This window comes from Microcaecilia unicolor, chromosome 1 (genome assembly GCF_901765095.1).
Source record: "Microcaecilia unicolor chromosome 1, aMicUni1.1, whole genome shotgun sequence".
Taxonomy (NCBI): domain Eukaryota; kingdom Metazoa; phylum Chordata; class Amphibia; order Gymnophiona; family Siphonopidae; genus Microcaecilia; species Microcaecilia unicolor.
In genome coordinates, this window is record NC_044031.1 from 649,427,662 (window position 1) to 649,452,276 (window position 24,615).

The 24,615-nt window shown below is 44.8% G+C and overlaps 1 protein-coding gene across 1 annotated transcript in view; it reads right to left on the bottom strand.

Moving 5' to 3' along the window:
• The window catches only part of SSH3 (slingshot protein phosphatase 3), a 142,753-nt gene extending 127,936 nt beyond the window's left edge, over positions 1 to 14,817 (bottom strand). The window contains 1 exon segment of the mRNA XM_030185766.1: positions 14,343 to 14,817. Coding sequence (XP_030041626.1) covers positions 14,343 to 14,408 — 66 coding nt within the window. The 5' untranslated portion in view covers positions 14,409 to 14,817.
• Between the last annotated feature and the right edge of the window lie 9,798 nt (positions 14,818 to 24,615).

The following is a 24,615-nucleotide window of genomic DNA, read 5'->3' on the forward strand; positions in this document are numbered from 1 at the left end:
AACCCGCCAGGTCACACTGTAGACATGGATAAATTATCAGGAAGGCCGTGTGCCCAGGCCAGAAACAGAGAGCATAACATGCGAGAGCCACTGCTTCTTGGCAGGCCGGATAATGCTTCTCACAACGACCCTGCTCAGGCCTGTGATGGCCCGTTTTATAAGACTCCTGGAATTGTACCAACTACTTTTGAGGAATATTTGTCCGATGCCGAAAGTTCTAGCGGTGTGGGTATTTTCCCCCCAAACTGAACAAACCTGTTACACCACTTCGCGAGCAGAAACACGTGTACAGCTGTTTGCAACTACAGTTCACGCAGTGAAGCTGACAAAACCTGTTATGCCAAATGAAGGCAGTAAGATAAACCTTCCTGTGACCTGACGTTTATCTCATGCCTGGGGACAGACTGGTGTGTAAGCTTTTTCAAAAGTTCCTCCTAAGATTCAATACTGCAAGAAGCCTAAAAAGGAACACAAAGGGCGGTTATGCTGATCCTTATCAGAACCTCTGGCACAACATTCACACTGATAGTGTAACATCTAAAAACAGTATTATCCAGCCAAATGAGGACTCAGGAAAAAGACATTAAAAACAACTAGTGCCAAGGATCTCATTCAGCCTCTGAGTACAATAAGATCTACACACCAGTGCATTCATTACTTTCAGGATCTACATTCCCACCCTCTGAGCAGGAGCCACATATCCGAGTACTTATGGCAGAACACTCAATCCCAGCATAGTTTAAAATTTACCGAGACTTACTATACCGCCGCACTTTTACAAACCTCAGCGGTGTACAATACATTAAAAATACAGAAGCAAGAAAAGAACTCCATTAATTATAGAAAAGCCTAACACAAACACACAGATAATCAGGCCCACATAAAGATATCCCACAGGCAGCAGGAGAAACCCCTCCAGCAAAAAAAAGGATAAAAATAACCAAACACTTTACCAAAAAATAAGTCAGAACAAGAGATCCATATGCCAAAAACCTATTTCAAAAAAATGGAAAGTGAATCCAAATGAAGAAAATAGAAAGGAGCATAAGTACTGGTAAGTTTGACAATTTAACAAAGCAGGCCAAACAAGACTGAAAGCAGCTCACCAAATAAAACACATACTAAGATTTTTTTAAAGAGCAAAAAGCCTATGAGGGAGTTGATTGGACTGTTAGATAACCAAGGGGTCAAAGGACTGCCCAACAAGGATCAGGCCATAGCAGTAAACCTAAATAAATATTTGCTTCAGTCTTTATTGAGAGGATGTCAGGAAACACTTTCTGATGCTGATGACTCAGAAGAATGACAGCACATCATAGCAAACATGGAAGATGTAATAGAGCAAACTGACAAACCAAGATGTAACAACTTACCAGGACCAGATGGTATACACCCTAGGCTACTGAAAGAACTCAAAAATTAAACTGCAGGTCTATTACTAGTTATCTGTAGTCTATCGTTAAAATCAACTAAAGTACTTCAGGATTGGAGGGTGGTCAATGTAATACCAATTTTTTTAAAGAAGCTCTAGGGGGGTGATGCGGGAATCTATAGGCTAGTGGGCCTGGTGTTGCTGCTGGGCAAAATAGTAGAAGCTATTTTGAAATACAAAAATTACTGACTATACAGATAGACAGGTTTAATAAGGCTGAGCCAAAATAAGTCTTTCTTTATCAATCTGTAAGATTTATTTTAAGGAGTTAAAGATGGCTAAAGGCGAGCTGGTCAGGACAGTGCATCTTGGTAGACCAGGACCTGTTTACGGAGGACTGTGCTCGTGAGGAACTTGCCAAACTAAAAGTAGACAAAGCAATGGGGCCTGATGGGATACACCCGAGGGTGCTTAAGGAACTTGGAGAAGTTCTGTCAGCTCCGCTGACGGACCTCTTCAATGCTTCCTTAGAAACTGGAGTGGTCCCGGTGGACTGGAGAAGGGCGGATGTGGTTCCTTTGCACAAGAGTGGAGGTTAGGAGGAGGTTGGGAATTACAGACCTGTCAGTCTGACCTCAGTGGTGAGTAAGCTAATGGAAACGCTTCTAAAGAGGAGGATTGTGAGATTTCTTGAACTACATGGAATGCGGGACCCTAGGCAGCATGGCTTCACTAGTGGCAGGTCGTGTCAGACTAATCTGTCTTCTTCGACTGGGTAACCAAACAGTTGGATGTGGGAGGGGCGCTTGATGTGGTATACTTGGATTTCAGCAAAGCCTTTGACACGGTTCCGCACAGGCGACTGATAAATAAATTGAGTGCCCTCGGTATGGGACCTAGAGTAACTGATTGGGTTAAAAATTGGTTGAATGGTAGGAGACAGAGGGTAGTGGTAAATGGAGCTTGCTCTGAAAAAAAGGATGTCGTCAGTGGAGTACCGCAGGGATCGGTCCTAGGGCCGGCTCTTTAACGTCTTTGTGAGTGATATTGCGGAAGAGCCGTCTGGTAAGGTTTGTCTCTTTGCGGATGATACTAAACTCTGCAACAGGGTGGACACCCTGGAGGGTGTGAATGACATGAGGAAGGACCTAGCAAAGCTGGAGGAATGGACCGATATTTGGCAACTAAGGTTTAATCCCAAAAAATGCAGGGTCATGCACTTGGGTCGCAAAAATCCGAGGGAACGGTACAGTATAGGGGGTGAAGTGCTTCAGTGTACAAAGGAAGAGCGGGACTTGGGGGTGATTGTGTCTGATGGCCTTAAAGCTTCCAAACAGGTAGAAGTAGTGACGGTGAAAGCCAGAAGGATGCTTGGGTGCATAAAAAGAGGCATGTCCAGCAGAAAAAGGAGGTGATACTGCCGTTGTATAAGTCTCTAGTGAGGCCCCACTTGGAGTACTGCGTGCAGTTCTGGAGACCGCACCTATGGAAAGATATAAACAGGATGGAGTCGGTCCAGAGGGCGGCTACGAAATTAGTAAGCAGTCTTGAATGCAAAAATTATATGAACAGGCTTATGAACCTCAACATGTATACGCTGGAAGAGAGGAGGGTGAGAGAAGACATGATAGAAACATTTAAATATCTCAAGGGCATTTATGTACAGGAAGAGAGCCTTTTTCAAATGAAGGAGAGCTCTGGAATGAGGGGGCATATGACAAAGTTAAGAGGAAATAGGCTTAGGAGTAACCTAAGAAAGTATTATTTCACAGAAAGGGTGGTGGAGGCATGGAATGACCTCCCGGTGGAGGTGGTGGAGTCGAGGACTGTTCCAGAATTTTAAAAGGCATGGGATAAGCATGTGGGATCACTTAGGAACATGAAGAATTAGGGGTTACAGAAGATGGGCAGACTGGATGGGTCATATGGCCTTTATCTGTGGTCATGTTTCTATGTTTCTATCTGGATTTTCAAAAAATGTTTGACAGTCCCTTATGAGACTCTCAACAAGGAAATAAAGTCACGGGATAGGAGGCAATGCCACGCTGTGGATTGGAAACTGGTTTAAAGATAGGAAACAGAGAGTAGGACTAAATGGTCTGTTTTCTCAGTGGAAAAAGGTAAATAAAGGAGTGTCCCAGGGATCTGTACTGGGATTGGTGCCTTTTAATGTATTTATAAGTGATCTGAATAAGAGAGGTGATTAAATTTGTAGATGACAAAATTATTCAAAGTAGTTACATCACAAATGGATTGTGAGGGAGAACGCTGAGACTGGAGGACTGAGCATCCAAATGGCAGAGGAACTTTAATGTAGACAAATGAAAAGTGATACATATAATGAAAAAGAATTCTAACTATAGACTATAGTTACAAAAGCAAACAGAATGCTAGGAATTATTTTTTGGGGGTGGGGGGAGGAAATAAAACAGAGAACAACGATGCCTCTGTATCGATTCATGGAGCAACCACACCTCTAGTACAAGGTGCAGTTTTAGTTGCCACAAAAAAAAAAAATAGCAGAATTAGGACGTGTTCAGACAGGAGCAACAAAAATGATAAAGTGATCAGAATGGCTCCCCTATAAAGAAAAACTAAATATTGATGGCAAATATGACAGAGGTTTATATAATCACTAGGAAAAAATGCCCGTTTCTGAGCGCAATGAAACGGGCGCTAGCAAGGAGCCCCCTCCCTCCGTCCCTCCGAGCTACTTGCCTTGTTCGCTGTGGCGTTTCCGTTTCGGCCCTCGTCGAGTGTCATAGCTCCGCCCTCGACGTCATGATGTTTTGACGCGAGGGTGGTGCAGACACTCCAGTGCACACCGAATATCTCGGGCGCCTCAACTTCCGTGGAGGCTTCAGAACATTGGGGTTGCCTTTTATATAGAGAGATGAGTGGGGTGGAATGAAGCTGGAAAGAATTATACAAAAAGGGGTCGAGAAAGTCTGTCTGTCCATTCTCAGGGGCAAAAAAATGTAATAGAATGGGATTAGATTTTAAATGCCCTACATACACTATTTCACGTTTTCATCAGATCCAAGCTTGACTACTACAATTTGATTTATGCAGGCTTCGCTAAATCTGATCTGAAAAGACTACAATCACTTCAGATACAGCCGCTCATTTTCTTTGCCTGGCCCAAAGGTATGATAATGTTTTAAAAAGGTTTGGACGGCTTCCTAAAGGAAAAGTCCATAGACTGTTTGGGGGAAATCCACTATTTCTGGGATAAGCAGTATAAAATGTTTTGTACATTTTTGGGATCTTGCCGGGTATCTGTGACCTGGATTGGCCACTGTTGGAAACAGGATGCTGGGCTCGATGGACCTTTGGTCTTTCCCAGTATGGCAATACTTATGTCCTTATGTCCACAAGATTATCTATGGAGAAGCCCCAGGTTATATGATTGACCTCATAGACCTGCCAACCAGAAACACAATTGGAACATCACGAACATTCCTAAATCTTCACCATCCTAGCTGCAAAGGACTCAAGTACAAATCAATTTACGGATCCAGTTTCTCCTATGTAAGCACGCAACTATGGAATGCATTACCAAAGGCCATAAAAACAACCCAAGACCACCTCAACTTCCAGAAATCATTAAAGACCATTTTGTTCGAAAAGGCATACCCTACAGATCCAACTTAAGTGCCGAACTCAGCTACACAACAAAACCATAACTTGCAACGAACATTACTTTAACTCTTCTTCTCTTGATTTTCTAATGTATCTGTAACGCATATATCTCATTTCTCTATAACATCTCTCTGTATTTGTTTCATCACCGGAGGTGGCTAACGCCTCACGGTACTATGTAAGCCACATTGAGCCTGCAAATAAGTGGGAAAATGTGGGGTACAAATGCAACAAATAAAATAAATAATGTAACTCCTCTCCATCAGCTTCATTATCTCCTGATAAAATATGCAGACACTGGAGTATCTGGGCGTTCTATTCGACATAGCACAGGAGAGGATTTTCCTCATGGAGTGCAGGAGATTGAAGCTGGTTCAACAGATTCGTCTTTTCCTCAGTCATGGCAGACAGAGTTTGCAGCAGTGGTTGTGGCCCAGGAATTTGACCAAAGGAGTTCCCTTTCTGTTAACATAACACAATGGGAGGTAGTGACAACAGGCGCCAGCAAGTCAGGTTGGGGAGCTTATTACAAGTTCCATCTGGCACAGGGCACTGGAAAGAACAGGAGTCTCAGTGGTTGATAAATCACTTGGAGCTCAAAGCACTCCAAAATGCCTTACGTGACGTTGACCCCTTTCTGGCAGGTGCCCTGGTCTGAGTTTTCTCCAACAATTTGACGGTGGTGGCTTATAATCAACAAGTAAGACGGGACCAGCAGTTGTCCAATGGCAGTGGAGGCGGCCTCCCTCATGAGTTGGGAGACATTTTTCAGCAGGCACTCCTTGGACTCAGGGGAATGGGAACTATCCATTCAGGGGTTTCAGAAAATAGTGGACTGATGGGGGTTCTCCACTTCTGGGCTTGATGGCGATGAAAAGGAATGGCAAGTGCTCAAGTTCTTCAGCCATTGGAAAGAATTGGGCTTGATGGGGATTCTGGCCAGAGACGTGTCTACTGTATGTCTTTCCTCCTTGGCCCATGGTAGGTTGCATGTTGAAAAGGATCGCACTGCACCAAGGTTGAATAATTCTCGTAGCCCCGGACCGGCCACAGAAATCATGGTACTCGAACCTGATTTGACTGCTAGATTGGGGTCCTTCTCCATATTCCACAGGTACACGTCCCACTGAAGCAAGACCCAATGCTCATGGGGATCTATACCCCTTTGGTCTTATGACTTGGCAATTATAAGGGCTCGTTGAAATAAAAATGTTATTCTGATTCGGTCATTGCTACCTTGCTTCAGGCTCAGATATGCTCTTCATCCATGGCATAAGCAAGGGTGTGGATGATGTTCAAGGGCTGGTGTTCTGAGTGTGGACTTTCTCCCTTCTCTGCTTAGATCGTGCACATCCTAGAGTTTCTCCAGGCAGGTCTTCAGAAAGGATTGGTGTTGGGTTCTCTAAAAGTTCAAGTTGTGGCTTTGGCCTGTTTCAGGAGGCCGACCACAGAAGACATCTCTTGAGGCTCATCTGGATATTGTTTAATTCTTGTGAGGAGTGGGCCACTTGTGGCCTCCCTTTCACATGCCGTGTTGTGAGTGGAACCTTTATTTAGTCCTTCGGGCTCTTCAGAAACCTCCTTTTGAGCAACTCTGGAAGGCCTCCTTGAAAGATCTTACATTAAGAAAGTGTTCTTGGTGGCTATTTCATCAGCTCGTAGGGTTTCGGAGCTTCAGGATCCCTTTCTTCGCTTTTCGGAGGCAGGAGTCTCCCTTCGCATGGTCTTCCTTCCTTTCTTCCGAAAGTGGTATCATCTCAACCAATCTGTGGAGCTTCCATCCTTTCACAGAGAGGTTGAGGAGGCTCAGTATTCTTCCTTGATGCTTCTCAATGTGTGTAGAGTCCCCATTAGAAATCTGAAAGTCAAGAATGAGTTTTGAAATCGGACAAACTGTGCTTTTTTGGTAAACAGAGGCTTGCTTCATGCCTTCAAAGCCCACAATTGCTAGATGGCTGAAGGAGACCATCGCATCAGCTTATTTGCTTGCGGGAAAGCAGGCTCCTCAGGCCTTGTGGGCTCATTCTACGAGGCATACAGCAACATCCTGGATGGTGACTACCTTACTCTCTCTGGCGATATTTGCAAGGCAACAACATGGTCGACGCAACATACCTTTGCAAGCACTACAGGGTGGAGATTGCAGTGTGCTTGGAAGCCACTTTTGGGGCTTCAGTCCTCAGGGCGGCTGTGCCAGGATTCCACCTACTCTAGGGATTGCTTTTGAACATCTCACGGGTTCTGGAATAGTGGGAAGGACTAACGGAAAGAAAATTATTAGGTAAGACCTAATTTCTTCCTCCATTACATAGCTTCCCACTATTCCAGAGGCATGCCCAAGGTTTCCAAGATGTTTAGTCAGTGCGAAGTAATGGGTCAAATAAAGACTGTCACCTTGCATGGTGCTTCCTGCATATCTCTTGTTCTCTACAGGTTGTTCAGAGATGACAGAGGTCCACACACGTTTGCTTGTTAGGTTAGCAAGTTGTTTGTTTGTTTGTTTGTTTGTTTATTTATTTATTTATTGCATGTGTATCCCACATTTTCCCATCTATTTGCAGGCTCAATGTGGCTTACAGAGTTTTGTTATGACATAGTCATTCCAGGATATCAGATACAATTAGTAATATACAGAGATTAAGAAAGGGAAGAGAGAAGGAAGGTGTTGGGCAGGATAGTATAGATGGTGGATTTTAATAACTGGGTGGGTTGGTGAGGTAGTTTTGTAAGGCTATGGGTTCTCTTTGTGTTTAAGACCGTTGTGTTTATTCTGAGTTTCTCCTTACTGCTTGTCTACGGAAATACTGAGGAGCTGGACTGGATGCCAAGAGAGATGTCTCAGCTCAGTTTTCAGTTCTCTATCTCCACCTGCTGGTTGATGGACACTACTATCCCACACGTTCTGGAATAGTGCGATGGATTAATGGAAATAAAATGATCAGGTAAGACCTAATTTCTCCTTTTAAAACTGTGCTCGGGATGCTATGGGCAGCAGGTGTTTTGGATGTTGCAAAATGGAACTCTGCTTCTCTTGGTATAATTGTACCCTTTAAACGTTTCTCTTTCCTATCTAAAAAGTATTTCTTGTCCTTTTTTCTCTTCAATTCTTTAAATTGGAAACCGCCTAGACTTGCCTTGCAAATGAGGCGATATAGCAAGCCTGAATAAACCATAAAACTCGGCATGGGGGAAAAACTGGTGAAAAGACACACTGAATTCAAAAAGGGGTCAGATCGACCCCCCCACCCCCCACACACACACACACACAAATGGCCCAAAGCATTTCTATGGAAGAAGCAGTCCCAGCTTCTGCAGCACAAAAGCCATATTACAGTAAAATAACAGGGAATTGCTCCTTTCAAACTGCCTCTACTTACTCTCTACTCTCCCCATTCCCAAAACTACTCCCCCAACTGACTCCCCCCAAGCAACTCCTCCAGCACCACCTCAAACTATACCCCCTAAAACCCAACCACCCCAAACTGCTCCAGTGGAAAACTAGCCTCCTTCGCACACACAACTGCCCCATCACTCCTAAATTTCCACAGCCTCCTAAACAACCCTTCCATAACTGTCCCAACCATCCCCAAACTGCCCATATTGCCAAAACTACCCCCTGCAACTACTCTACTACTCCAAACTGCCCTGTCCCCCAAATTTCCACAACCCCCAAAACAAACCCCTGCAACTGTCCCTCCACTCCAAAACCTCCCCTGCACCTCCCTACTGCCTGAACACATACACAACACACAACATAAATACACATGCACACACAGCGATTGTAAATAATTCCCTATCCCTTATTAGAGCCTTTGTATTCATTCTGATCTATATTTTCATTTTATTTATTTACAAAATTTATAATCTGCACCATCTACCATTCTGGGTGACTCACAGTACTACAATCAATCATTTCAATATAAAACAACACATACATAATAAAACCAACATAAAACAAAATAAACTTACAAATCAACACCAGCATTATAATGCAATTAGGTCCATCTATAAGCATTAAACTGCAGCAAAGGCTTGTTGAAATAAAAATGCCTTCAACTGCTTCCGAAAGAGGAGGTATTTCTTTGTTATTATTCATTGTGCTGTGAAACAATGACTGAATCATAGTGTTTTCGTATTTGGATGCTATGTGTATCTCCAACCAAATAATATCTGTTGCTGTGAGCATGGTCAGATTAAGCAATTGGCAAACCATACACATCTATGGGAGCCCTGTGAGATGGCTCAAGACTCAGGAGCTTAGGGCTGTCGATGTTCCACCTCTTTGCTCTTATGTCTAAAAGCTAAAAAGATGGCTAATGTGTCTGAACACTCTTCAGGTTTAAAACCTCTATCTGAAGTTCTCTAATCCTCCCTGCTGTGTGAGAGAACCTACACTACCTGCTTCCAGTGTAAGAAGCAGCAGAGGCTATGGTTAGGATGAGGAGCACTGGAAGGCAGTTTTACTCACAGGAACGGAGGGAGGAGGTGAACTGGGAAAGAAATCCTTGTGCTGTACACATTGGGGGTGCTGAATGAATGCATACTTGTGCAAGAAGTACTGGCATGCTGCTCAGAGCCAGAAACAAGTAGCAAGTAGCGGGGAGCAGCAGAAGTCCATTTATTTGGCTGGTGGGGCTCAGTATCCCTGCCAGCAAAGGTAAAGGAGTTCAGAGATGCCAAGGGTTGCCCATCTCAAAGCTGGAGATTTACCACCACCATTCTGGAGATTGAAGACCAATGAGTGAGTTTTTTTTAATGGGCTCCAGCCATGTCTAAAACCAAATCTGGCGGACGCGCATTCAAAAAATGATATATACATAATACATCCAAAACGTAATTATTATCTTCTCATTTCCATCTTCCAAAATTACAGCTGTACAGATCAGCAGGACCCAAAGCAGTCCAAAATAAGTAACGTGAGAAACACATTTTACACTTAATTATTCAACCACCTTTAGGATTCACTTTTGGGTTTAAAAAGCAAAACCATGTGCACGTAAGGACTGGATCAATGAATTAAAACAAAGTTTAAAGCAAATGCCCTTAATATGTAATTACAGATAACAATAATGAAACAGTGATAGAATATTCACAAAGCAAGCAGCCTGAGCCAACAGATTCATTTTCCATTGAACATATTTACTATTTATGACATTTATACCCCACATTTCCCCGTACAATTTAAAATTAAAGTCAAATAATTAACTTTGTATGAACTTGGCAGCTAAGCTGGACAATGTTGGCACATTTAGACTGACTTGACAGAACTTCTGAATGAGAGAAGCCCTTCACTCATTATTCAATACCTGTCTTTGAAATAGTAGTAAAAAAAAAAAAAAAAGGCAAGTGCATTTTTATAATATACCACTGCAATGCACAAAACAAAAGGAGCAAGTTCCCACATGCTTTTTCTTTTGATGTAGGCACAGGGGGAAAAAAAGATATTATGGCTCCCAGGTTTCAACCTAATGTTTGGGTTTTTTTTATTGTACTTATAAATAGTAAGTTGGATTGTTAAGTACCTGATTCTCATAATGTTATGTCTGTTCACATCCCTGCGTGAATACAGGGAGTCCCTATAACCAGCTTCTCCCAATAACACCCCGATTTAAAAATTTAGGACAAATTAGATGACACCAATACTTCCTCTGTGTACATCCCTATGCTGCACAAGCCCAAGCTGGCGTGCTTAATGTGTGAGATCAAATAAAAATGCTACCAACAATAAAGAACGACAACGTGGATACAGAAACTCACTCGCACCTCTGTTCCTTGCCTCTTCCTGTTCTGCCGCGTTTAATTTTTTTAAAGCAATGCTAGTGGCACATTTTGGCAACAGCAAGCTGCTTCAGTCAATCCCAGGGGCCTTCCTTCAGTCTGTCCCGCCCCCAAGGGTTGAAGGAAGGCCCCCAGGATTGGCTGAAGGAGCCTGTTCCTGCTGACGTGTGCCAGCACTGCTTAAAACAAAAAATTAATCATGCCAAAAGAAGAGCCAAGTTTTGGAGCGGGGGGGGGGGGGGGGGGAGGAAAAAGAGAAAGTGCACTGCAGAGGCGAGCCAGAGAGGTGCTGTACGGGGTGTGGGGCGGGCAATGGGGAGAGAAGATGCAAAAACAAGCCACGGGGGGGGGGGGGGGGGGGAGGAGGAGGACAACAATGCCGAGAGGAGACCCAAGCCCAACTTTAGGAGCCAGTTGTTAAAGTAGCTACTTTAACAAACAGCTCCCAAAATTCTTACAAAATTAACAAACGTCTCGCGTGAGCTGGTGCGAGTCAGCTCCAGCACACTACTGCTCAGGACCCAAAATATTGGGGTGCTCGAGCACCCACGGAGTCAGCGCCTATGGTTGTACAAGTGAGTTTTCTTCATGGAGGGAAAGAAGAAATGAAGCCCCCTCCCCCTCCAAAAAATAATGCCCCAATACATTTCTATGTGAGACCCAGTTCAAACAGCTACAGTATACATACACTGATTCACTGTAAAAGTTTAAGGAACTGAACTTTGGAATGCACTACCTCTTTTTATTAGGAACCAACCCACAGTCAACCACTTTATAGAAGTCACTTAAAACTTTATTGTTCTTAGAAGCCTTTAATATCTTTTCCTCCTTAATCTCTTCCCTCTCATTTGCACTGTCCTGCCCTTTTCCCCCTCTTCCCTATTTTTCACTTAAACCGGGATGATGCCTCCCCAGGCCATGTCCTGTGAGCGGAGGTTTCGGGTAGGAACGTAAGGGGAGATGAGGGTAGAGAGGTAACAAGGGGCTGCAGATCGAGTGCATTTGTAGGTTAGTAGGAGAAGCTTGAACTGTATGCGGTACCTGATCGGAAGCCAGTGAAGTGACTTGAGGAGAGGGGTGATATGAACATATCGGTCCAGACAGAAGAAAAGACGTGCAGCAGAGTTCTGAACGGATTGATGGGGGGAAGGATGGCTAAGTGGGAGGCCAGTGAGGAGTAGGTTGTGTGGTGACACTTTTGTTTTCATTGTACATGCGCACAAGAAGCTACATTTACTGCTGAACCTTTGGGCGCATGTGTCCAGCAGGCATCCCCTGATTAGCACACAAGTTCTGTGCACATAAATTCTGAACAATTAGCTTTCTGCATGGCAGAGTTTTAAGCTCACAGTTGAAGCCACTGCTCAACCATATAGCTTTTTTTTTTTTTTTGTTACATTTGTACCCCACACTTTCCCACTCATGGTAGGTTCAATGCGGTAGGCAATGGAGGGTTAAGTGACTTGCCCAGAGTCACAAGGAGCTGCCTGTGCTGGGAATCGAACTCAGTTCCTCAGTTCCCCAGGACCAAAGTCCACCACCCTAACCACTAGGCCACTCCTCCACTCCACTTTCTGCATCGAACCCACAAAAAGCCAAAGCAGATACTGACCCACAAAGCCCAACCAACAAATATGCACACACTCACCCATCCACTCACAAAAAATAGAAACACAAAGGCGGTTAGCTTAGCGGAGTTTAAAAAAGGTTTGGACGGCTTCCTAAAGGAAAAGTCCATAGACCGTTATTAAATGGACTTGGGGAAAATCCACCGTTTCTGGGATAAGCAGTATAGAATGTTTTGAATAGGACCTTGCCGGGTATTTGTGACCTGGATGCTGAGCTCGATGGACCTTTGGTCTTTCCCATTATGGCAATACTTATGTACACACAAAACTGTCAATCGATCCTGGTGCACAATCTCTCCCTTACATTCTCCCCCATTATGTTTTATTATTGAATTCTTTATATATTTATGATTCTTTCCTTATTGATATATGTGTGTTTATGTATTTTGGTTCATATTTTGTAATAACATCTTTTTAGCAACATTGAACGGGAAAATGTGGTGTATATATATATATATATACACACATACACACACACACACACAGATATACACTATAAACTCAATATAACACTGATTTTAGAGTCCAAGATATTTGACCGCATTATAACTGAATTGGTATTACAAGAACATAAGAATAACAATACTGGGTCACTCCAATGGTCCATCTAGCCCAATATCCCCCAAAATCCTGCTTCCAACAGTGGCCAATCCAGGACACAAGTTGCTAGTAGAAACCCAGATAGCAGCAACATTCCATGCTACCAATCCCAGGGCAAACAGTGGCTTCCCCTGTGTCTCTGACTATGGACTTTTCCTCCAGGAACTTGTCCACACCTTTTTAAAACCTAGATACACTAAACACTTACCACATCCTCCGGCAATGAGTTCCCGTGCTTAACTATTCTTTGAGTGAAAAAAATATTTCCTATTTGTTTTAAAAGTATTTCCATGTAATTTCATAGAGTGTCTCCTGGTCTTTGTACTTTTTGAAAAAGTGAAAATCCAATTCACTTTTACCCGTTCTACACCACTCAGGATTTTGTACACCTAAATCATACCGCCCCCCTCCCCCAGTGTCTCTTTTTCATGATGTAGAGCCCACAAATGGGGTCCAACCCCTGACCACACTATAAAAAATCTTGCATTATATTGAGCCATGTTATATAAGATCTACAGTGTACACTCAAAGCAAATGGAAAGAATTCCATTAGACATGTTCTGCATGCTTTCCCTGCTTGTTTACCTTTTTAAATAGCACTAAGAGGAGAGGTCAAACCATGGAACTAATATGGTTGAAAGTACTTTTTCACAGAAAACACAATTAAGAAGCAGAATTTATTGCTGGAGGATGTGGTAAGGCAGCACAGCTGGGTTTAAAAGAAATTTTGACAATTTCCTAAGGGAAAAATCCATAAACCATTATTAGTCAGGTAGTCTTGAGAAAACCATCACTTATCTCTGGGTGTGATCAATAAGAAACGCATATACTCTCTGGGATCTTAGTTATGACCTAGATTTAGCCAATATCCAAGAGCACATGCTAGAATTGATGGGCCTTTGGTCTGAGCCAGTTATGGCACATCTTACATGTACTAGTGCCAGGATCCACCCAGCTTCTGTACACAACAGGCTCCTTTTAGTGTCAGGACTCACACTAGCAGCCTCTGAATGCACCAGGATCCAAACACTAGCACACTAGTTGCAGGGTTCATGCTTCTGTATTACATCACTCCACGCTTCAGATTTCATAACACCAGTTGAACCAGTAGCAAAGAGGAACCAGAAATCACAAAAAGCTTCAGTGAGCAAAATATGAAGTGGTGGAAAAGGGCAGAAAATAAATGTACTGTGTTGGTCTTGCACCGCGTTAACTTTGAGCGAAGAAAACGGACTTTCAAATCTATACACAGTAAAAGCACAAAAACTGCAGACCCACACTCCCTCGCAATACACTGCTGGTGGCTCTGGAAGTTTACTTACCTTCAAGGCTGTGGGGGTGCCGTGGGGGCTCCCAGTGGGCGACCGGTGTACAGTTATCAGAGCCATTGGCAGCCAAAATTCGTACAAGAGGCTGCCAACAACACAGAGGTTCTTCGAGATGAAGATTTACAAAGAAAGCACTGCGGATCTTCTGCTCTCCCGGTGCAGCCCTTGTGCCTGTGCTGCGGGGTGGGGGCGATCGACTGCCCCCACCGGTTCCCGGAGGCTGGGACACAACTTTCTTGGCTTCCTCCTTGGTCGTTGCTCGTTTCTTGCCCTTTGCAGCACTGAACCAGGAAGAAAAGCAGCAAGGCAACCCTTCCAGGATCTCTCTCCTCCTCCTCCTCCCTCAGGGGGAGGGTCTTACCGAGGCTGCCTCAAGAGTTGTGCCAGATCCCCACACCCGCAGGCACGGCAGGCGGTCAGACAGACTGATGCCTAAACAGGAGACAGACAGGCAAGGCTGAGATTACGGGACGCAGCGACCTGTGTTCTCCAAAGCGTTGCTGATTTCAAGGGGAGCTCCCAGGTCTAGCTTCAGCAACAACAGGACTCATAACCATCCTGCCTTCTTTTTTTCTATTCTGCCCGTGCACAGAAAAACGCAGTTCAACTGAATTACAATACGTAACCCACCTGGCCAGATCTAGGGTTTAAAATAAGGCGGAGAGGGCGGAGGGTTTAAAATAAGGCGGAGAGGGCGGGGTGCACATTGTGTGGGGTATGGGAATCCCCCCCTACTTCTTTCCCCACTCCCATCTTACCATCTGCTCCTTGGTTCCCTTTTCTCTCTTTCCCTTCTTTCTGCTTATTCCAGTTTGCTCTCCACCTTCTATTTTTTCTGTCTCCCACACTACCCCCATCTGGTTCTGCTTTCTACTATCTCTCTTCCTTCATTAATTAATTCATATATATTGCTTAAGTTCTTTTCCATCTTCATTCACCCTCTCCCCCCCAGGGTCCCAGAGACGGAAATGGGAGTTGATATATTTTTGCAACTACATTCAAAGCGGTTTACATAGTATATTCAGGTACTTATTTTGTACCAGGGGAAACAGAGGGTTAAGTGACTTGCCCAGAGTCACAAGGAGCTGCAGTGGGAATTGAACTCAGTTCCCCGGGATCAAAGTCCACTGTACTAACCACTAGGCTACTCCTCGTCATCTTTTACCCCCCAACCAGGGTTGCCAGGTGGAAAATTTTTTTCTCGCCCAATCCAGCCCAAAAAACAGCCCAAAACCCGCCCAAACACAAACCCCGCCCCTGACACCCCACCCCCCGCGTCATCACCCCCGCCCCCGCCGTCATCGCCCCCGCCGTCACCGGCCCCGCCTCCCCCGTCACCAGCCCCGCCTCCCCGTCATTGGCCCCGCCTCCCACATCATCGGCCCCGCCTCCCCGTCATCGGCCCCGCCTCCGACGTCATCAGCCCGCCCAAAACGTCACTAACCCCGCCCAAAAACGTCACTAACCCCGCCCCCCGCGGCCGAAAAAAAGGCAAAAAGCCGCCCAAAAAACCGCCCAAACGACCCAAAAGCAGCCCAAAAAAACCGCAAACCGCCGCGGGCAAAAATTTCCCCAACACCAAGCCCTGCCCTTCAAGTTTCCACTTAGTTTCCAGCAGGGGCGTAGCTACGGGTGGGCCTGGGTGGGCCCAGGCCCACCCAATCACAGTTCAGGCCCACCCAGTTTCTCTTGATGCTCCAATCGGGATTTGGCGTAGTCTTGGTTCCAATCCAAGCAGCAGGCAGCTCTCAGCAGTGGCGTAACTACCGAGTGCCGGTGCAGGTCGTTAGGGGGTGCTGCCTCCATCCATGGACGTCTTCTCTCCTCCCCCAACTGGTGCGGTCACGATGTTGCTGCGTACGTCTTCACCCCCCCCCCCCCCCCGGCTGGTGCGGTGCTGCATGGGGTGTCCCATCTCTCCCCCCCCCCCCCCGACGTGCGGTATCGCTCTCCCCCCTCCTCACTATGGGTTCAACAACACCCGGCTGGAATACGCGATTGTTCGGCGCTTGCTTAACCAGCAGCAAATCGCTCCGGAACGCGGCCCAGGGGCAGGGTGGCCAGGAGGGAGGGGAGATGGAGCTCCGTGACATCACGCCGCCCAACCCGGCGCCCGAGCGCTCAGGCCATTTTGGGATGAGTTCTTTCTTTGCATTGAAGTCTGTTTTCTTTTGCAGTTCCTAACAAGCTGCAACCTGGAACTAGTGGTGTAGCCTACGTAGCATATCTCACCATACTCTTGCTTGGTGAGGCAGTTTGCGATGGGTTGAGGCAAATGTGGGGGCTATTTTGGGGGAGGTGCTTGGAGGAGGTGCAGTTGCAACTTGCAGGGAGGGCTAAGGCAATTGCTTGGGGATCATTGTGGGGTGCGTTGTTTTAAAATATGAGGCTATTAGTAAGATGGAAGTACAATAGTTTTTAAAGCTGGGGCAGTTTGCAGAGGGGTAGTTTTTGGGTGCAGGATGTTGAGGCAGTGGCGTAGCCAGACCCACCATTTTGGGTGGGCCCAGAACTAATATGGGTGGGCACTGTGCATATGAGTAGTGTTTCTTGGGACACTACAAAATAATGCATTAGAATACACTTGATGATGGATTTGTAAGTAATCTGCATCAATATAAACCACATACATACATACATAATGGAAAAAACAACCAGTTACATTATCCCATATCTTAAATTTGACCAGACTTAAGTCTGCAATAACAGAAAACATCTCATGACAGGATCCTGCAATATAACAGCAATGGCATATATCCTTCAAACATTTAAAAATATAGAACTGAGAGCCAGTGGCGTACCTAGTGTATTTAACACCTGGGCCCGATCTTTTTTTAACACCCCCTCCTCTATATGAAAATATTATTTTTACTACTAATCCATGAGTCACACAACAAGTATGTACCTAGGAAAGGCAGCATCTTAAACATTGCAGTGAGCACTAGAACATCAATACACCCATTGTAATACTTAACAAGACATTAGTAAAAATGATCCTGCCAACAGAAAACCATGTCTTTTTCACAAACATAGAACACAGATACATCCTCACCAAGTATAGAATAAGTAACCACAAACTAAAATAGAAATATGTAGACAAAAATTAAACTGAACCCCCAAGAAGCCAGATTCTGCATACAATGCAACACTACAGAAACAGTGATGCATGTCTCCTAGTACTGTGCAAAATATAAAGATAGCAGAAGTAAACTTGAAAAAACTGACAAATACCAATCAACACTTTACAAATTAAACAACAGAAATAAAACAAAACATAGAAAATAAGATAATACCATTTTATTAGATAATGCTTTTTCAATTAGCTTTCAGAGGCCAAAACTCCTTCCTCAGGCCAGTACAGTATACTGCTGTTACGGTCCTGTCCTGACCTAAGGATGGAGGTTTTGGTCTCTGGAAGTTGGTCAAAAATGTATTAAAATAGTCCAACAAACATATCACCTTATTTTCATTTTCTATTTATCACCACAGCTACAATACTACTTTATTCTAAGGCAAATAAATAAATAAATAAATACATCTTTTTATCTACCTTTGTTGTCTCTGGTTTCTGCTTTCCTTGTCTTCTCTTCACTCTCTCCCTTCCATCCAACATCTGCTTTCTTTCTCTGCTCCTTCCATCCACTGTCTGCCCTTTTCCCCTTTGCATACGGTGTCTGCCAGCTTTCTCTGCCTCCTCCATCCACTGCCTGCCTTTTCTTTCCCTTCTATGCTGCCTGTCTCCCTGTCTCCTTTTTACATGATTTATTCCAGTATCTCCCCCCTCTCCATCTTTATTTCTCTTCTCTCTGTACTCCATCCATATCCATCTTCTGCTTATCTCTTGTCTATTTGACTTATTTCTACGTCCACTGTCATTTCCTCTGACTCACTCTCTCTCCTATCCATAACCTTCCCTCTGTGTCCCTGTCCCTATTCCCCCTGTGATCAGCATTTGCTCTCTGTGTTCCCATCCCTGTCCCCCCCCCCCCCCCATGTTCAGAATCTGCCCTCTGTGTCCCCTTCCCATGTTCCTCACCCTTCTTTCTCTCTCTCTCTCTCTCTCTCTCTCCTGCACGCCCACCCCGGGGCCAGTATCTCCCTCTTCTCTCCGCTGCTTCATAGTACTGCATTTCGTTCTCCCCCTCCCCAGATCCAGCTTGTTCCCAGTCTCCTCTCCTTCATGCGTCCCACCTTTGTCTCCCCTCTTGCTTCCCTTTGGTCTAGCATCACTCTCACTCCTTTCTCCATCCCCCCTTTTTCCCATTGCTTTCCTTCCTCTCTCTACCACTCTTTTCCCTTGGGTCTGGCATCCCTCTCTCCACCCCCTATCCCCTCAACATCCTGCACCCAAAAACTACCCCTCTGCAAACTGCCCCAGCTTTAAAAACTATTGTACTTCCATCTTACTAATAGCCTCATATTTTAAAACAACGCACCCCACAATGATCCCCAAGCAATTGCCTTAGCCCTCCCTGCAAGTTGCAACTGCACCTCCTCCAAGCACCTCCCCCAAAATAGCCCCCACATTTGCCTCAACCCATCGCAAACTGCCTCACCAAGCAAGAGTATGGTGAGATATGCTACGTAGGCTACACCACTAGTTCCAGGTTGCAGCTTGTTAGGAACTGCAAAAGAAAACAGACTTCAATGCAAAGAAAGAACTCATCCCAAAATGGCCTGAGCGCTCGGGCGCCGGGTTGGGCGGTGTGATGTCACGGAGCTCCATCTCCCCTCCCTCCTGGCCACCCTGCCCCTGGGCCGCGTTCCGGAGCGATTTGCTGCTGGTTAAGCAAGCGCCGAACAATCGCGTATTCCAGCCGGGTGTTGTTGAACCCATAGTGAGGAGGGGGGAGAGCGATACTGCACGTCGGGGGGGGGATGGGATACCCCATGCAGCACCGCACCAGCCGGGGGGGGGGGGTGAAGACGTACGCAGCAACATCGTGACCGCACCAGTTGGGGGAGGAGAGAAGACGTCCATGGATGGAGGCAGCACCCCCTAACGACCTGCACCGGCACTCGGTAGTTACGCCACTGCTGAGAGCTGCCTGCTGCTTGGATTGGAACCAAGACTACGCCAAATCCCGATTGGAGCATCAAGAGAAACTGGGTGGGCCTGAACTGTGATTGGGTGGGCCTGGGCCCACCCAGGCCCACCCGTAGCTACGCCCCTGGTGCTAGCTGACAGTGTATATAAGTGAAAAACATTCAAGCATTGCTATGACAGTCTGACAGGGTGGGAGGATGGGGGTGGGTAGGAAGTATGCATGGGGACATCAAAGTATATCATTGGTATTCTAACAGGGTGGGTGTGGACAGGTGAGGGGAGGGTGATCAACAGAGACATACAGCTTTATGGTTTATAATGGGCTAGGAACCCCAGGTCCTTGTTAAGTCCTTTCTGTTGGGTATCATCTTCCAATGTGGTATATATCATTCAGTGTAAAAAATGTAATGAAGGATGCTATATTGGAGAAACAGGCCAGATGCTTAAGACAAGATTCAATTTACATAGACATCATATAAACAATGCTGGTGCCAGCAGGGTTCCCACACCTGTTGGGCAACATTTCACAGGACCAGGACACTGCACCAGTGACTTCACAGTGAGAATCCTCAAAGGTAACTTTAAAACCATACAAGAACGTAAGACCTTTGAAGTCAGAATGATTGAATATTTTAACACCCAACAGAAAGGACTTAACAAGAACCTGGGGTTCCTAGCCCATTATAAACCATAAAGCTGTATGTCTCTGTTGATCACCCTCCCCTCACCTGTCCACACCCACCCTGTTAGAATACCAATGATATACTTTGATGTCCCCATGCATACTTCCTACCCACCCCCTCCTCCCACCCTGTCAGACTGTCATAGCAATGCTTGAATGTTTTTCACTTATATACACTGTCAGCTAGCACATTTGCTTATTTCCAATCTGACGAAGAAGGGCAACCTTCGAAAGCTAATCAAGAAATGTATTAAGTTATGTCCAATAAAAAAGGTATCATCTTATTTTCTTTTCCATGTTTTATTTTGTTTGATTTCTATTGAGTACCCTCGAATGTATGCCATCCAGCCCCATTGTTTTGTCCACCTCTAGTTTAGCCATCTCCTCATGAACAAAGTGCTCTGAAAATCGTTCGGGGACTAACACCACTCCATTCCTATTTGTGTTTGTCTTCTGTGGTCCTGCACCCGGCGCTTCAGCTGTGAACATATAACATAAATATTTATTAAGTAATTCCACCTTATCTTTACCAGCTTCTAAATATTCCTCCCCTTTACCTTTCAGTCTCACAATGCCAGTTTTGCATGTCCTCCTATCACTAACATCTAAAAAATTGTCTTGTCCCTCCATTTTACCATACTGGCTATTTTTTCTTCCATTTGCTAACTCCAGGCTCCATTCCTTTTATCTTGCTGCACCATATGCCTGGAATAGACTTCCTGATCCGGTACGTCAAGCTCCATCTCTGACCGTCTTCAAATCTAAGTTAAAAGCCCACCTTTTTGATGCTGTTTTTAACTCCTAACCCTTGTTCACTTGTTCAGAGCCCTTATTTTATCATCCTCACTTTAATATTCCCTTATCTCTTGTTTGTCCTGTTTGTCTGTCCTAATTAGATTGTAAGCTCTGTCGAGCAGGGACTGTCTCTTCATGTTCAAGTGTACAGCGCTGCGTAGTCTAGTAGCGCTATAGAAATTATAAGTAGTAGTAGTGCTTTCCTGATTACTTTATCAGCTTCTCTTAGCTTTTCCAGATAGTGTCGCCTGTCTTCCTCTTTCTCCAGTTTATAAGGCTAACCTTGTTTTCCTTACCTTTTCAGCTACTATTTTTGAAAACTAAAGCGGACTCCTTTTCCTCTTACTTGCCTTGTTGCCCTTACAATAGCTATTTTCAGTTTTGCCCACTGCTTTGCAACTTCTTCCAGATGTTCCCATCCAGACAGCAATTCCTACTACTACTACTACTACTATTTAGCATTTCTATAGCGCTACAAGGTATACGCAGCGCTGCACAAACATAGAAGAAAGACAGTCCCTGCTCAAAGAGCTTACAATCTAATAGACAAAAATAAATAAAGTAAGCAAATCAAATCAATTAATGTGAACGGGAAGGAAGAGAGGAGGGTAGGTGGAGGCGAGTGGTTACAAGTGGTTACGAGTCAAAAGCAATGTTAAAGAGGTGGGCTTTCAGTCTAGATTTAAAGGTGGCCAAGGATGGGGCAAGACGTAGGGGCTCAGGAAGTTTATTCCAGGCGTAGGGTGCAGCGAGACAGAAGGCGCGAAGTCTGGAGTTGGCAGTAGTGGAGAAGGGAACAGATAAGAAGGATTTATCCATGGAGCGGAGTGCACGGGAAGGGGTGTAGGGAAGGACGAGTGTGGAGAGATACTGGGGAGCAGCAGAGTGAATACATTTATAGGTTAGTAGAAGAAGTTTGAACAGGATGCGAAAACGGATAGGGAGCCAGTGAAGGGTCTTGAGGAGAGGGGTAGTATGAGTAAAGCGACCCTGGCGGAAGATGAGACGGGCAGCAGAGTTTTGAACCGACTGGAGAGGGGAGAGGTGACTAAGTGGGAGGCCAGCAAGAAGCAGATTCCTTGAGGTAATCCCCATCTGAATAAAGTTAGTTTTTTTTTTAAGTCTAGAACCTTTAATTTGAATGAACCCTCTCCACACCTGTCAATATTAAACCACACCATCTGGTGATCAACTTATTGCTGCCTGCACCAGCCCTGCAGGCTTCCTTCGTCCGGGTCCTGCCCTCGCTTTCATCAATTTCCTGTCTGGCGGGACCCGACCGATGGAAGCCTGCAGGGCCGGCACAGGCAGCAATAAGTGAATCACTGCAGGTGCCAGGGACACCTGTAAGGTACACCAGGGAGGGACGGGGTTCAGCGACGGGCAGGCAGATGCCGGGACATCGCGGAGGAGGAGAAGGGGTTCTGGGTGGGCACTGAAAAAAATGAGCACTGAGTTGGATGCCGTTTATAGAATAGTGAGTAGCACTGGGATCCATGCCCAACTGTGTAGATCCTCATGTGTAAATTAAGTGTGCAACCCCTTTTTCAGTTGCACACTAAAAGATTTCTCTCAAAACAGAAAGAGAGAAAGGGGAAGGAGCCTGCTTCGAGGAGCAGAACAGCATCTTGCTATAGGCGCCCTCATTACACAAACACTGTGTCCAAGAAAAGACTGTCCAGGAACTCTGGAAGGATGCCAGTAGCTGCCGATACTCCCTCCCCTTCGATATGCTGCTAGCATTTGCCTGACCCAAAAGTAGGAAAAGGAAAGATCTTCAGAGAGAACTTTATACTCATCTACAGTTCTGATCAGAGTTCCTAAAGGATAGACAACCCAGCCCTACACATCTTCCTCCTCTCATCTGAAAGTCATAAGGACCTGTAATGCTACTCTGTACCTGCCAGATGTCCCCACAGAAGTGACACTCACTCCAGCAATCGAGTGGAGAGAGAGATAGACTTCAATGTTGAGAAGACCATCACACAGGGCCTGCGGGGCCTTCTCGTCGACTAGCCGCAAAGACCCAATCCACTAAGTCCAGCAAGTAATCCCCAACAGCAAGCTAGTGCTTACCCCCCCCCCCCCCCCAAAAAAAAGTGTGCCTGTATTTCTAGGCTGCGTAAAAGCAATGTACAGAGATCCTAAAACCTGTGTGAAAATGAATGGGGAGTAGAGGAGTTGCCTAGTGGTTAGAGCACCAGTTTGAACACCCAGAGCTAGCTGGTTCAAATCCCCATCACTGCTCCTTGTAATTTTGGGCAAGTTACTTAACTCCCTATTGCCTCAGATACAAAATTAGATTGTGAGCTGTCCAGGGACAGAGAAATACCCAGTGTACCTGAATGCAGCTCACCTTGAACTACTACTGAAAAAGGTGGGAGCAAAATTGAAATAAATAATATTTAGATTCATTTAGTTTGACCAGAGTTACACAGCAAGGCTCTCCTCTATCTCCCTTTCTGTTTGCACTCATGACTGAACCACTAGCAGCAAGGGTAAGAACGAGCAGAGCATTGGAAGAATAGATTTACAGAACATCTCTCTTTGCTGATGAATTTGATTCACTGTAAGCTTCCTTCACATGACACTGTTAATGTAGGAGTTGAATTAATAGGGCAGACCTGCTGAAATCTGAAATTTTTGAATATTAAGAAAGGCAACTCCAAAGTAGTTTCTTTTTAGAGGGGCACAATTGAATATTAGTTATTTAGAAATTCAGATCTCAGGTGATCAATCTAAATTGTATCAAATTAGTTATAGACCATTAATGGAGAAGTTACGGTAAATAAAGAATTAAACCAGTGGTCTAAATCAGTGGTACAGCAGGCCAGTTAAGGGCTCTACAGGACTGGAATAGAGGATACAATGGATGATTATAGAACAGGCAAAGATAGATATCTGGATATTTATATATGGGGTCGAAAGAAACCAGGTGGTACAGGGAAAGTTAAAAATCCATCTATCTATCTATCTACTTAACATTTCTATAGCGCTACAAGGCATACGCAGCGCTGTACACCATACACAGAAGACAGTCCCTGCTCAAAGAGCTATATATACATTTTACATTGCAGGTATAGAATAAATGTCAAGATATGTTATTAGATTGGAAAGTAATCTCAGTACTCACTCTGATTAAGTTTAACTCAGATTTCTTGCCAGAGTGTAGGACAAAGGCCTTGGAAAAGTGGATCAGTTGTTTTGACCTCCTCCACCCCTTTACTGCACAGACATGTCCATGCACTAGTCCTAAGTAGGCTTGACTATGCTAATGCATTTTAATGGCCTCCCAAATTGCAATATTAAAAGGCTTCAATCTATCCAAAACTTAGCTAATCAGTTAAGTAGCCAAATAAAATTAGGACCACAAAAAAATCTGAGTCCGCTGAGCTAACCGGATATTGGTCTGAGTATCAGCCAGTGCCCAGTTAACTTCTAGGTGACCACAAATGCCTAGATATTTAATGCCAGAAGCTGGACATGCCCTAGCATTGAATACACAGGGTTCTTTCAGCTGCATCTGTGAGCGGTTTACAAGCTGCTTACAGCCGAGGACTGAATATTGAACCCTCTATGTTCAATGAACCATTTAGGTATCTCAATTCCTAGCTAGAGGACTTTTGCAAAATGGGCTTTCTACAGTTCTGTTTTAAACATTCTGAATCAGGCACAGTTATCAAAACAATACTCCAGCTTTATTCTATTAGCAAGCAATAAATGGAATGCACAGATGATATCAG